The following is a 12,864-nucleotide window of genomic DNA, read 5'->3' on the forward strand; positions in this document are numbered from 1 at the left end:
GGAGGAAGGAGGCGACCCAGGGCGAAGGCGTGAATGAATGCAAGCCGGGGTCACCTCCCGTCACTTGAACCCAAAGCGCCCACGGGAGGAGCGGGCTGAACTTAGAACGCTCCCTCTTTCCCACCCTGGGCCAGGGGACGGGGGTCGGGGGCCGCCCGACGGGGAGGCGCCCAGCATGGCCGGGAAGGACGGACGTTCGCGCAAGGGTTCGGAGCGGACCTGAGACTCCGGCCGCAGGGGCCCGGCGCTGCCCCTGCTCCTCCCCCACCCGCCCGGACCCCCTGCGCCCCTCCCCCCAGGCCAACCCCAGGGTTAGGGAGCGTCTACATTTCTCCTCCCGTCGGTCGGGCCCGCACTTGGTCTTGTGTACGGGGCTTGCTCATTGGGCACATTAGATGGATGCCCCGCCCAGGGCCCCGAGATGGCCAATTGCAAGGGGTTTCACAGCGTGCCGTAGGAGAGGGATTGTCACCGTGCTGCGACGCTTGGGGATCCCTAGGCCTCAGTGGTCGTTGCTCCTCCGCCCCGGGCCCTAGCCTCAAGGAGACCTCCGGGACCGCTGCCCGGGGAGGTGCCCGCGGGGCATCCGGAGAGCCCCGGGAGATCTCGACCGCCCTGCTTTCCCGCCGCTCGCCGGCCCGTCCTCGCGAGGAACAGTGCCCCGCGAAGGGGAGTTTGCAGACGCTCCCTCACACCCGGGACGCGGCCCCTTTAAGGACGCAGGTGTCCATGGTGCCGCCTGACTGAAAAGCCGCCCCCGGCCCGGGCTCCCGAGCCGGGCCCGGGGCACGGGCGCGCGGCGGAGGGACGCGGGCGGCGGGCGGCGATCGGTGGCGCGGGCGGCGCGGGGCTGGCGGCGGCGGCGGCGCAGTGCGAGGCAGGCGCGCGGCGGGCAGGCTCTGCAGGCCCCGCCCCGCCCCGCCCGCGCCGGGGTCCTCGAGCGCTCGGGCTGCGCGCGGAGCGGGCTCGGGAGGGAAGTCCCGAGACAAAGGGAGCGCCGCCGCCGCCGCCGCCGCCTAGTACGCCTCGCTCGCCGGGCCGGGCCGCCCGAGGTGAGCGCCGCGGGGCGGGCGCGGGGGCCCGGGCCTCCGCCGCCGGTGGGCCCGGCCGGGCCGGCGCCCTCCACTCGCGGCCCGGCCCGTTCCCGGAGACCGGCCCGCCCCGGGCTGCTGACGCCGCGGCGGGGGCCAGCCCGCCGGGCTCCCCTCGGGCGGCCCGGCCCCCAGCCCGCCGCAGCCTCGGCCCGCGAGGTGGGGGCGTCCTCTCCCCCGGGCGCGCGCTCGGGGAGAGTCGCGTCCGGGGCGGCAGACGGCGCGATCGGCTCGGGCCGCGCTGACAGGAGCGCCGAGCCCTCCGCTCAGGCGGAGCGTTTCCGGGGTCACGGTCTGCGCGCGAACCTGTGGCGCGTTCCAGCCGGGGAGAGGACGCGCCGCACAAAGAGTGCAAAGCTGCGCGCTGCAGGAGCGCTGGCGCGTTTGGGGGTGGCGTGTGATGCCTGGAAACGAAAACAAGCCAGAGCTCTTGCGCCTCCGAGCTCCGCTTGCCGTTGGGGGGACCCACCGAGTGTTCGCGCTTCCCTTGCCGGGGAGATCTCGTCCCAAGACCTATTTGTACCAGTTGGACGGAGGCTGGAGCTGGTAGTTTTCGCGAGAAAAAGAAAGGCGAGGGAATGATTAGCTGGGCTGATGGTAGCGGCCAGCAGCTGTCCCTGAATCACAGAAGTAACTGGTTTGGTTTGTACGGTCTGAAAACAAGCTCCGTTCGCAGAGTTACTCCTCTGTGTTTGCGGAGTTGGCTTTCGTTGGTCTGCTCTTAAGCCCGTGGTTTTCTGTGTTTCTTACTCCCAAGGAAACCCTGCCTTTGGACGGAGAACCTGCCCAGCAGCAGGGAGAGAAGGATCCCACGTTTGTCCTGACTTGCTTTTGAGTTTTCGGGTGGGTTGGGGGTGAATTCTGCATCGTGCTGCACGTGAGTCTCGCTGGGGGTTCCGGGCTTGCTTTGGAAACAGCCAGGCGTCCTGGGAGGCGTGTCAGGAAAGACCAGGGAAGTGCACCTGGGCTGGAGGGGCTCCTGAGCGCAGGTGAAGCCAGTGCCTGCCTTCCACTGGTGAGTTTGCGGTTGGGTGGGAAAGGCCACCCAGGGCCGCGAGCCTTCGTCGGTTTCATCCTGGGCCGACCTCCAGAGTGCTATCGCCCATACTGGTGAGAAGGTCGAGGTGGGAGGGGGACGCCGCTGGCCCTCACCTGCAGCCAGTAAGTGGCTTCACAGTGCTGTAGGCTACCAGAGCGTGATCTGAGAAGAGTGGGTTCAAGCACAGCCCACGCTGGAAAAGGATGGCTGCAGACTTCAAGGGTCTGCCCCAGACCCGGATCCTGTGCTGCAGGCTGTCTCTAGCAGGTTATGGATATCCGATCTTTGCCTCTTAGAGATTTTGCTGCTCTGAAGACTCTCCTAACACTTAACAGCTCCTAAGTGCCTCCTTGTCAGTTGGGAAAAGCTGATTTGATTCTAAGTGGGATGCTGAAGGAGTGGTTCCCTGTTGTAATTAAAATGTAGCAAATTGGCTGCTTTCTCCTGGGGAGCGAGAGGCCGGCCTCTCTCTGGGCGGGTGCAGGTGTGCGCCTGTGACTCTGCTCTGCCTGCAGCATCCATCCTTCTGGTGCCCGGTTTGGTTGTCACCCCCAAGGACGGGGTTGCAGCAGCTCTTGTGGGACCCCCCCCCCACCGTTACCTCTTGCACCTGAGATGATCACAGCTGGCACCCCGACCGGGTCTGCTGAGATGGCTTTGTTCCTTGTCAGCCGAAGAGGTGGCCTGTGGCGGGGTCCTGGCATGCGGTCAGCAGGCATGCGGCACTCAGGATCACCCTGCCGGCCTCTTCTACGTTCTGGCCCAGCCCTCTCGCTCCAGAGCCCTCAAGTGCCTGGCACTCTGGCTTGCCCATTCCAGAGCCCGTGCCGCCCAGGCTCCAGGAACCAGTCTTGACTCCTTGCTGAGCGCAGACTCTACGGGAACCTCTCACTGCATGGAAAGCCAGGCTGCTTCTCTCTGCCGCTGAGCTTCCGTGTGGGACAGTTCAGAGGTGGCCTCACCCTGTGCCCTATGCTCTGCCCTGACCCGTGAGGGGCTCGTGTAGGACATCTTGCACATCCCTAAGCCCCGCGGAGTGGGGGAGACATTCCCCTCGGCTCTGGGGATGAGGTAGGGGTGAGTTCTGTTCAGAAGGGTCATACGAAGTGAAGGGTTTTCAGACTTCAGGATTTTTGCCCTCACCTCTAACCAGAGAGGACCTTAAAGATGAAAGCTGGCCGGCGCTCCCCTCTGCTCTGCCGGCTCCCCGCCTGAGGGAAGTGACCCCAGCGCCTCCCACTCTGTCCTGTTTCTGAACTGAGCCCGGTGCTGCAGGCAGTGCCCAGGTGGCCAGCCAACCACCACTAGGACCCAGGGGCACCAGCACACCCACATCAGCCTTCGGGCAGCCGCGCTTGGGTTCTTCAACTTAGGTTGCGTGAATGAATGAAAATACTAGATAGATGTGCCTGTGTAGGGAAGGAGACCCCAGATGGGGTCCTGTCCATCGGGTCCACGGATGAGGAGGAGGTGGGCAGGCCAGGACTGGAGGGTAGGGGGCAGCAAAGAGAGATTCTGTTTGGGGTGCGGGCTTGTTTGGGATTAAGGCCTTCTTGCTTGGGACTTGATCTTGAGGTTGGGCAGGGTCAGAACCTTCAGAGAGTGTCCTTAGTGGTCAGAGCCAGGCAGTGGTTCCCGTCACCAGGCCTCCTGCATGGGAGCTAGTTTCATTGCTCGCTTTTCCTTGTGTTGTTACAAGTCTCTGTGTTTTTTGACAACTCACAGCACCCAGTTGTCTGGTGTCTGCAGTAAGTCACCCCACCTCGTGAGGCCTGGGCTCCTGGATGAGGCAATCTGTGGTGGTGATCCCAACCCCACCCCCCATATGCTTATTTATTGGGGAGTGGTCTAAGAGCCAGACCCCTACAGAGTTCTGGCTCCTTGGGGCCACTGGGCCTGGGAACATGCCTTGGAAACAAGCAGCCACCCAGGGCCGGGGTCTGCTGCTCTGCTGTTGACCTGCTGACCTGACCCTGCTCCCCTGCACAGACGTGCGCACACCAGAGTGGCCACCAGCAGCTGGTGCTGGGACAAGGTCACCATTTGGCTTGCTGGAGAAGTTGGGGGTCAGCCTGAGCCAAGTAATGATGGGCCAGGGGGCCGCGGTGAGCAGCGGCCCTTCTACCCAGAGTAGGAAGAGCCGTGGGCTTGAGTTGAGGCTTCGCCCTCAGTGGGCAGGTTACTTTCTGGATCTTTGTTTCTCAGCTCTGAGCTGGGCTTTCCCCCGCTCTGGGGCAGGGCCAGCACCACTGGGAGGCACGGCCGGCTTCTTGTTCTGTCTTTGGCGGAAGTTTGTTTTCTGCCTGTGGAAGGCACGGCTTGTTGTCCTAGGAGACTCCAGGTGCTGGGCCTCTCCCCTGCCAGAGGTGCGAGGGGTGAGCCAGCCACCCAGCGGATGTGCCCGGCTTGGAGACCGTCCCCTCAGCATGGTTAAAGCCATGCTTGTGGAGGTACTTGATTCGGGGTACTCTCCAGCGTTCCCGTGGACTTCAAGACCAGCAAACACACTTAGGGTCAGATTCCCCAGCAGGTTCTGTGGCCTCTGGGGCCGGATCCCTGTGGGCGGAAGGGCAGCGAGGGCCGTGGGGTTCTGACCTTGGCCCGCGCCTGGTCTGGCCTGCACGCGGGGTCAGCCGCCCTGGGACACGACCCGACGGCGTCAGGCGATGGATCTGCGTGCTGATGGGCCCAGCCTTGAGGGTCGGGGTGGGGGGTGACATTCAGAAGTGGCCAGGGGCCCCAGTAGCCTGGCTACAGGGCCCACTGCGCCTTTCGCTGACTTCCCCAAAGTCTGGGGGACAGGCGGTGGGGCCAGGGACGGCCTGGTGGTGGGGTTTGCTGGAGGCTGGGCTTGTGTGGCCCCGTCCCTCCTGTGGTTAAGCTGCTCTCTGCCCGGGGCCACCTTCCGGAACACGGGCTCCCCTCCTGGCTGGGCCCAAGCATGGATTGTGGCAGCACCCTCACCTCCCTGTGCTCAGTGACCGCCCCCCCCAGGTCTCAGGCCGGCCCTCTGGATGTCCCCATCTTGCTCCTGCCCCTCCTCGTGGTATCGGGGTCCCTCGCGCTCCAGCCGGGGTTGCAGGACAAAGAGGGCAGGGCTGCTACTGGGTGCTGGGGGCACCCCAGGGGGCATGACCCCCATGCAGACCCCAGGCGGAAGCATGCCCAGAGAGCCTGTGAGGCCGCTGGGAGCCTTCGTTTGCTTGCTCCTCGGAATCGAGTCTCAGGCCGGGCCAGGCGCAGGGTGAGGGGCAGAGGGCCCGCAGCTACCTTTGCTCATCTCACGTTCTGCCCGGCTCTTCCAGGGACGCGAACATGTCGGGGATCGCCCTCAGCAGACTCGCCCAGGAGAGGAAAGCTTGGAGAAAAGACCACCCGTTTGTAAGGAAGGCTTTACTTGTGCATGCGGCAGGGCGCCGGTGTCCCCTGACCGGAACGCCCGCTCCCGAGGGTCACCGCTGGCCTGGGCTGCGCTGGAGGGCTGGTCCCGGGCGGGCCCGCCGCCCACGTGCTCGTGCTCTTCCTCACAGGGTTTCGTGGCCGTCCCGACAAAGAACCCTGACGGCACAATGAACCTCATGAACTGGGAGTGCGCCATTCCTGGGAAGAAGGGGGTAAGAGGGACCGCCCCTTCAGAAGAACCCAGGCAGGCCAGGGGACAAGGTTAGGGTGACATGTGTCCCCCGGGCAGCCTTCCTTCAGAAAGGAGCTGGGCTGCAGCAGGTGGGGAGTGCACCATGGAGCCCGGCGTCCGGGAGTAGGGGGAGCCCTGGAGGGGGTGGAGGGGGGCGGCGCGCTGAGGCTGAAGTGGTGCTCCCAGGGCCAGGGGTGGAGGGTTTGAGCCTCGGACCCTGGCAGATCCTTAGACACAGCAGCGATCTCTGCCGCCTGGGATGGCCCTAGTGGCCTTCACTCGGTGCCTCTGGCTGCACTGGAACTGGCACATTGGAAGCTTCTGTGGGCTTTGGGGGCGGAAGGAAGGAGACCCCTGAGGTGCCCGGGTGGTGACGGCCGTGTCCCTGCACCCCTCCCGGTGGTTGGCATGAAGATGCAGCAGGAGTAGGCCCTGGCGGTGGGGGGACGCACTGTGGAGCCGGGAAGCTGCCTGGGCCTGCAGGGCGTCAGGGGGCGGCTTTGCAGAATGTCCCTCCCGGGGTGCCCCCTCCCTGAGTCCGCACCACACCCACTGATGTGGGTCCGGGGCCATGTACTTCTCCAGGGAAGGCCCTTTCCATCTGCCCTTGGGGCCATGGAGGCCCCAGGAGTCCCGGGGAGCTGCCTTGGGGGGCCCTCCTGGTCCTGGGGGTACTCCAGAGCAGGCCCCTTGCCCCTCTTGGGCCTGGCCACCAGCACTCCTGATCACAGTTTTATTGCCCAACAGACTCCATGGGAAGGCGGCTTGTTTAAACTACGGATGCTGTTCAAAGATGATTACCCATCCTCACCGCCGAAATGTAAGTAGGACGAGGTCCTCGGGAGTCAGCCAGCTCCAACTGTGTTCAGCGGGCGGTCCCAGGTCCCCCTGGAGAGCCTGGACCCGGGTAGCCGTGGTTGTGTTCCGTCTGCTCGCGGCAGCTCCGGAGCCTCTGGTCCCTGAGGTGGGCGGTGGGTGTGAGTCTGTCTCCACCCCAGTGGTGGGAGTGCACATAACAGGCTCAGATCTCAGAACCCGACTCTCATCCCTGGGGCCCCTGGACCAGCTGCCACCAGCTTCCAGCCCTGCAGGGAGGCAGGTGTGCGGAAGGGCCGCGGTCCAGAGCCTCCCCCGCTTCGGGTTTTGTCACCTGGTGGGATTTCATACCTGGTGGTGCTGTGTACCCCCTGCATGGGTGGTACATTGGCACCTCCAGAGAAGGCGGCGGGAGGAGTGGGCCGGCCGTGTCTGAGGTGGTGCTCAGGTAGACCTCGGTGGGCAGGTCCACAGAGCTCAGGCGGGTCCAGGCCGCTCCTCTGGGGAGCTGGATATCCGCAAACGCTGTGGCCGGCTCGTTGAACACATTAGCTCGTGCCCAGCTTGTGAAGAATGCCCCCAGCACGTGGGGCAGGACTGTGTCGGCATTCACTCTGGTGCGTGGTGATTCAGGAGTCTTGTCTGTTATAAAGGCAGGGCTGGAAGAATTTCTGAAAGGACAGTCAGTCTTTGGGACAGAGACTTACTTCATTTGGGTTGTTCTTTGCTGTTTCAATTTTTTGCCACATAGTTACTACCTTAAAGACCATCTATAAGAAATGAGATAAATTGTAGCAGCTTTCTTCACCGGTCCCACCCTGTATTGGAATCCAAGCAGATCCAGCCAGACAGGAAGAGGAAACCCCAGTGGAATTGGAGGACAAGCATACAGCCAGTATCTGTCAAGTCTAAGGCTGCTGACTTAAAGAGCAATTCACAAAAGTCTGTTTTCATGTGACTACAAAAGATGGCATCTTCTAAAGTATACTGGGTACATCAAATACCATGGGGTAAATCCAACAGATACAAGGCCTCACTGCTGGAAAAAAAACACAGAAAAAAATTTTAAAGGGAATTCCCTGGCAGTCCAGTGGTTAGGACTCCACGCTTTCACCACTGTGGGCAGGGGTTCAGACCCTGGTTGGGGGACTGAGATTCCACAAGCCCTGCAGTGTGGCCGAATAAAAGCAATCAGACATTTCAGCAAGGGTCTGGGCCACTGCGAGCCCTGGCAGGACAAGTGTGTGCATGGTTTGTGGCCATGGGTGTCCGCGCCTGCTCTCTGCTCTGCTTGCAGGTCCAGTGTGATCAGGCAGACTTTTCTGGAAGCTGTCGCCCTAGCTGGAACATGGGGGAGGCAAGTGCTGAGAATAGTCGCGTCCTTGGCGCTCTGGCGGGGGCCTGGGGGTCCTGAGGCCCAGGCCGAGGCTCGTCGGGTGGGAGCCCACCCTGGCGGGGACGCAGGCCTGCAGAGCAGAGGCCCAGGAGGCCAGCTGTGTGCTTGGCTGATGACGGAGGCCACGTGGGAGGTGGGGGCGGAGTGGGAGAAGAGGGACGGGTGCGTCCGGGGATCCTGGCGCCCGGAGGGAGAGGTGCTGCTGGGGAGACGGCCTCCTCCCTCCTGTCAGCGGACGAGAGCCCTTAACCGGAAACAGCAGGGGGAAAGCCACGAGCTGGGCAGACCTGGAGTCAGGGCCGTGCCCTCCCCCGGGGCAGCACGCATGAGGAGGAGAGACAGATGTGTCTGTTGTCGGTCCTTTACCCATGTTCGTCAGAGCCCCTGCACGCTGGTGAGGAGAAGCAAACAGCCCCTTGCAGCAGAGGTTCTCCAGTCAGCCGGCGGGCCCGGGAGGGTGCCCGGCTTCCTCACGGACGCTGCGGGGTACAGCCCGGCGGCCCTGAGTGCTCCCTGGAGAGCGCTCAGCGGGCCTCCTGAGCCCACATGTTGACGCCTGTCCCCTGAGACGCCTGTCCCCTGAGGCGCTCCCTGAGGAGGGCCTGGTGCACTTGAACCCTGCAGAAGGCCAGAGAGCCCTGGGGCAGCCCGCGAGTCTGCGCAGAGGGAAGGAGGCCCGCATGTGCCGGACACGGGAGGCGCTGACCGTGTTCAGTTGGGGTCAGCCGCGCCCGTGAGGCGGTGTGGGAGCTCCGGGGGCACGGCAGGGCTTGGGGTCCTGGTGCTGGGCCAGCATCCTCTCTGCACGAGAAGCAAGATCGCCGCCTTGGGTTCAGTTAAAGGTGGGAAGTGATGTCTGCAACTAAAGAAGCAAGGAGACAGACTCGAAGTGAGGGACAGTACGTGACAGTGGGCTGTGTCCTGCGTATATATGTACAAAGAGCGTCTGCAAGTCAGCAAGAAGAATGTGCCAGAGACTGAAGAAGAGCTTTCAGAGAGGCAGCCCTGACCAGGCACGGCGGGCCGCGCATCGGCACCACCCGGCTGGCACAGTCGTGAAGCCTGGGAGCCTGAGGCCCCGCCAGCGGCGTGTGGATTGGTGCAGCCTCCGTGCGAGCCAGCAGCATCTGCTTGAGCGACGGTTTCACGCGGAGGAGGCCTTGTGGCTCCATTCGTGGTGGCTCGGCTGTGCCCTGGGGTTCGTGGGCCAGCGCCCAGGCCTGCCAGCGAGGCCCGCGTGGTGGGGTGGGCTGAGACCTGGGCAGAGCGGGAGCCCCGGGCAGGGGCGGGCTTCTAGAAGCTGTTGGATGAGTGGGCGTGCTCACCTTTGGTAATTCATCACCCACGCTGTGCTGTGCTTGCTGCCCTCTTCTGGGTGTGACGTGTTTAGGCAGAGGGGAAAGTGTCCAGGTGAGAAAAACGGGCCAAAGCAGCAGGTGAGTGAACGGTCCGTGGTGGGGCTCGGGGTGGCAGACTTTTCCTGCTGTTTTTAAGTTTCAAATTTTGTATGGGTATGTTTTTCCTTAAAGAGTTAACTTTTTATGTTGTTTGTTTTTGAAGAAAGAGCGTGTGGTCCTAAAAGCCTCTGTTTTGAAGCAGGATGAATTTGAAAATGGCCACTGGTGGGGAAGGGCCCCTGCGTTTCTGCCTGGCGCCCCCAGGCCCCACCTCGCCGCTGCAGGGGCTCCTTGCCGCCTTCCTGAGCCAGGCCGCTGGGAGGCCATGGGGCTGGGGTCCTGTCTGGGGTGCAGGGCTCTGATGCCGCCCCCACCATGGGGCCCCGCCCTCTGGGCTTCTCGCCGCCTCCCACCTGGGGGCTGGTTTGTTTTCCCCCCCGGTTGTTTTTCTTTTCTGCTTGTTTTGGCCGGTCGCCTGGTGTAGGGGAGGGGCGCCAGGGGAGTGGCTGGCCCTGGGCAGGGGGCACCTACCTCCAGAAACGTCTCCTCCCTCCCTGTGCTCCAGGCAAGTTTGAACCGCCGCTGTTCCACCCAAACGTGTACCCCTCGGGCACGGTGTGCCTGTCCATCCTGGAGGAGGACAAGGACTGGCGGCCAGCCATCACCATCAAGCAGGTATGTGTCCGCCCCGGCCCTCCCCAGTGGAGCCCAGACCGCGGTCGCAGAGCGTGCCTTTCCCAGCGCTGTGTTCTCTCTCGTGCAGATCTTATTAGGAATACAGGAACTCCTAAATGAACCAAATATCCAAGACCCAGCTCAAGCAGAGGCCTACACGATCTACTGGTCAGTAGTGACCCACTCGTTCGCTGCGCCCTCTTCTTGGCCTCACTGAAGGCCAGTCTAGGCCGCCCCTGGTGGGGGGCGGGGGGCGGGTGATGGGCTGTCAGGAGGCAGAGCTCGGGGGCTGGCCACTTTGTGTCTGAGCCCTGGCTGGCCCTGTGCCTCTGACCCTGGTCCAGCTCATTGGGAACGTTCCTCTGCGTGTGGGCCCTGGAGGAGGGGTGGCCAGTGGCCCACTCAACCAGGGACGCCAGCCTCCCGCCTTGGCCTTGCTGCTGCCCCCCGGTCTCCCAGCCCCTCTTCCCTGTCCCGCCAGGGGGCGGGGGCGGCAGTAGGGGACAAAGCCAGGCGTCTGCTTCATGCCCAGCCCTTCACTCTGTGTCCCTCGGAGCTTGTGTCCACGGTCGGCGCTGAGGGAGGAGCCCTGGGGTGATGGCGTTGGGAAGCAGCCTTCCCAGCTGCCGTGATGGCCTGGCACCCAGGGCCTGTCCTTCCTGGAGAGCATGGGGAGGGGGCAAAGCTGAGGCTGGGGCTATCCTCAGGCCCCGCTGAGCAGCCAGCACCCCAGCCGCCCTAGTTCCCCGAGAGAAGCACCAAGTTGATTGCCCAGAGTGGCTCAGGTCCCTGGGCAGGGCCCAGTGTTGGCCAAGGGCAGTGTGGCGCCCCCCCGGCAGGGCAAAGGTCCAGTCCCTGAGCCCCCGGCCTGCTCGCCTCCAGCCTTCAGTCCCCCTGCCTCCTCAGGCCCCCGTTGGGAGCATCGCTCATGGTTCTAGCGAGCACGTTCTCACTGCCGGGTTAGGTGTACAGTGACTTCTGCCTGACCCCGAGCTGGGTGCCGAGTCCTGCACCCTTTGTAGGTAAGGCCAGTGGGTAGGCACCCGAGCTGAGCCCTGCGGCAGGAACGTGGCCCGCGAAGTTGGAGTCTCCTGTGACCGTGAGCTCAGGGAGCAGTGCCTCAGGCCGGCTTTCCTGAGTTTCCGTGCTGGTGGCGGTGTGCGGCCGGGTGCTGTGGGGACACCGCTCCGCAGCGTCCGCGCCCGAGGTCTCCCCAGTGGCATGGCCAGTGCTGGCCCTCACGCCCGCGTCCCCTCGGGCGCACTCAGCCTGCTGCAGGCTCCTGACTTGGGGGGCAGCTCGAGCTCCCTGTTGCAGGCGCTGCAGTCGTTCCCTAGGGAGGCTGCAGGCAGGGCGCCAGGGCTCAGCGGGGCAGCTGCTGCCACCCCACACCTGGCCGGAGGTGACCACTGGGCCTCAGGCTGAGGTCGGCATGCTGAGGGGCCATGCTTGTTGAGAGCACAGCTTGGGGGGCCCTGGCTTCCTTTCTCTCGCACCCCTGTGTGCGCACCCCCGACGAGCCTCTGTCGTGAGTGTCGTCTCCTCCCCGGGGCACAGCGCCCCTTTCGTCGGTGGCGGCTCTCACCTTGGAGCCCCGGCTCGGGTCCTGCTCGCCGCTGTACACTTCCCACGCACAGCGCTGAGAGCCAGGGGCAGACCCCCGGGTTTGTCTGGTTTTGAGGCAGGTGCGCGGACGCTCTGTCTCCTCCACTGACCAGAGTGGTGGAGGCCACCTCAGAGACAGGAGCTGCTGCTCCCTGCTGACCGGTGAGCCCGCGGGCTGCCCCAGGTTCCCGGTGTGGCTCAGCCGGTGTGTACCTTCTAACATGTCTCTCTTTTGACCTCCTTAGCCAAAACAGAGTGGAATATGAGAAAAGGGTTCGAGCACAAGCCAAGAAGTTTGCTCCCTCATAAGCAGCGACCTGTGGCATCGTAAAAGGAAGGGATTGGTTTGGCAAGAACTTGTTTACAACATTTTTGCAAATCTAACGTTGCTCTACAGTTACTGGTCACCTGGGGAGGGTGGGCGGGCGCCATTTTCCATTTCCGCCACTGGTACAGTCTCGACTCGCTGAATCGCCCAGTTTTTCATACAGGGTCTCTTCCTTCAGTCTTTTGTATTTTTGATTGTTATGTAAAACTTGCTTTTATTTTAATATTGATGTCAGTATTTCAACTGCTGTAAAATTATAAACTTTTATACTTGGATGAGTCCTGAGGAGCGTGTTCCCTTCGCTCACGGACGCAGGCATGCTCCACGCCGCCCAGAGCTGCACTTAGCCTCCCGCTGGCCGCACGTCGCCGGAAAGCAGAGCCGCCCACCCCCAGAGCCCCAGAGCCCCAGCCAGCCAGCGTCGCGTTTCCGCATCACTTCCTTTGTGTTTATATGGCGTTTGTCTGTGTTGCTGTTTAGAGTAAATAAACTGTTTATATAAAGGTTCTTGTTGCATTATCATCATTAAAAGTGAGGAGGTGGCCTCCGTGTGCCCCCAGCCCCATCCTCTGTAAATAGTGCCCTGCGTTCTCCCCGCCACGCCAGGCTCAGGGCTGCGGGCGCTGGAGGGTCAGGTCTGGTCAGGCGGGAACTGGCATCCAGATACTTGTTAAGCCCGCAGGCCCAGGCGTCAGGAGCAGGAGATGCTGACCCAGGCTGGGCAGGCGGGAGGACTGCGGTCCAGGCGCTCACCCCCAGTGCTGGCGCGTGGCTGAGGGCTGCCGGGCCAGCAATGGGGCCCAGACTGCAGGTGAGCGGAGCCCCACACCCCCCGCCCCTGCCCCGCGAGTGCAGGCGAGCCTGGCAGCAGGCCCCTCCCTGT

General features: G+C 63.4%; 1 protein-coding gene across 2 annotated transcripts; it reads left to right on the forward strand.

Moving 5' to 3' along the window:
• Positions 1–449: 449 nt before the first annotated feature.
• On the forward strand, positions 450–12,488 carry UBE2I (ubiquitin conjugating enzyme E2 I). 2 transcript variants are annotated; one of them, XM_043915822.1, is made up of 7 exons: positions 450–723; positions 5,436–5,511; positions 5,661–5,744; positions 6,512–6,584; positions 9,939–10,048; positions 10,137–10,216; positions 11,899–12,488. In XM_043915822.1, exons 2-7 carry the CDS (start codon positions 5,446–5,448, stop codon positions 11,960–11,962), a joined length of 477 nt encoding a protein of 158 aa, XP_043771757.1. In that variant the 5' UTR covers positions 450–723; positions 5,436–5,445; the 3' UTR covers positions 11,963–12,488. The 2 variants fall into 2 exon arrangements, with proteins under 2 accessions (XP_043771757.1, XP_043771756.1); XM_043915821.1 differs by lacking the exon at positions 450–723 and adding an exon at positions 902–1,052.
• The last annotated feature ends 376 nt before the right edge of the window (positions 12,489–12,864 follow it).

This window comes from Cervus elaphus, chromosome 10 (genome assembly GCF_910594005.1).
Source record: "Cervus elaphus chromosome 10, mCerEla1.1, whole genome shotgun sequence".
In the NCBI taxonomy this organism is placed as follows: Eukaryota; Metazoa; Chordata; class Mammalia; order Artiodactyla; family Cervidae; genus Cervus; species Cervus elaphus.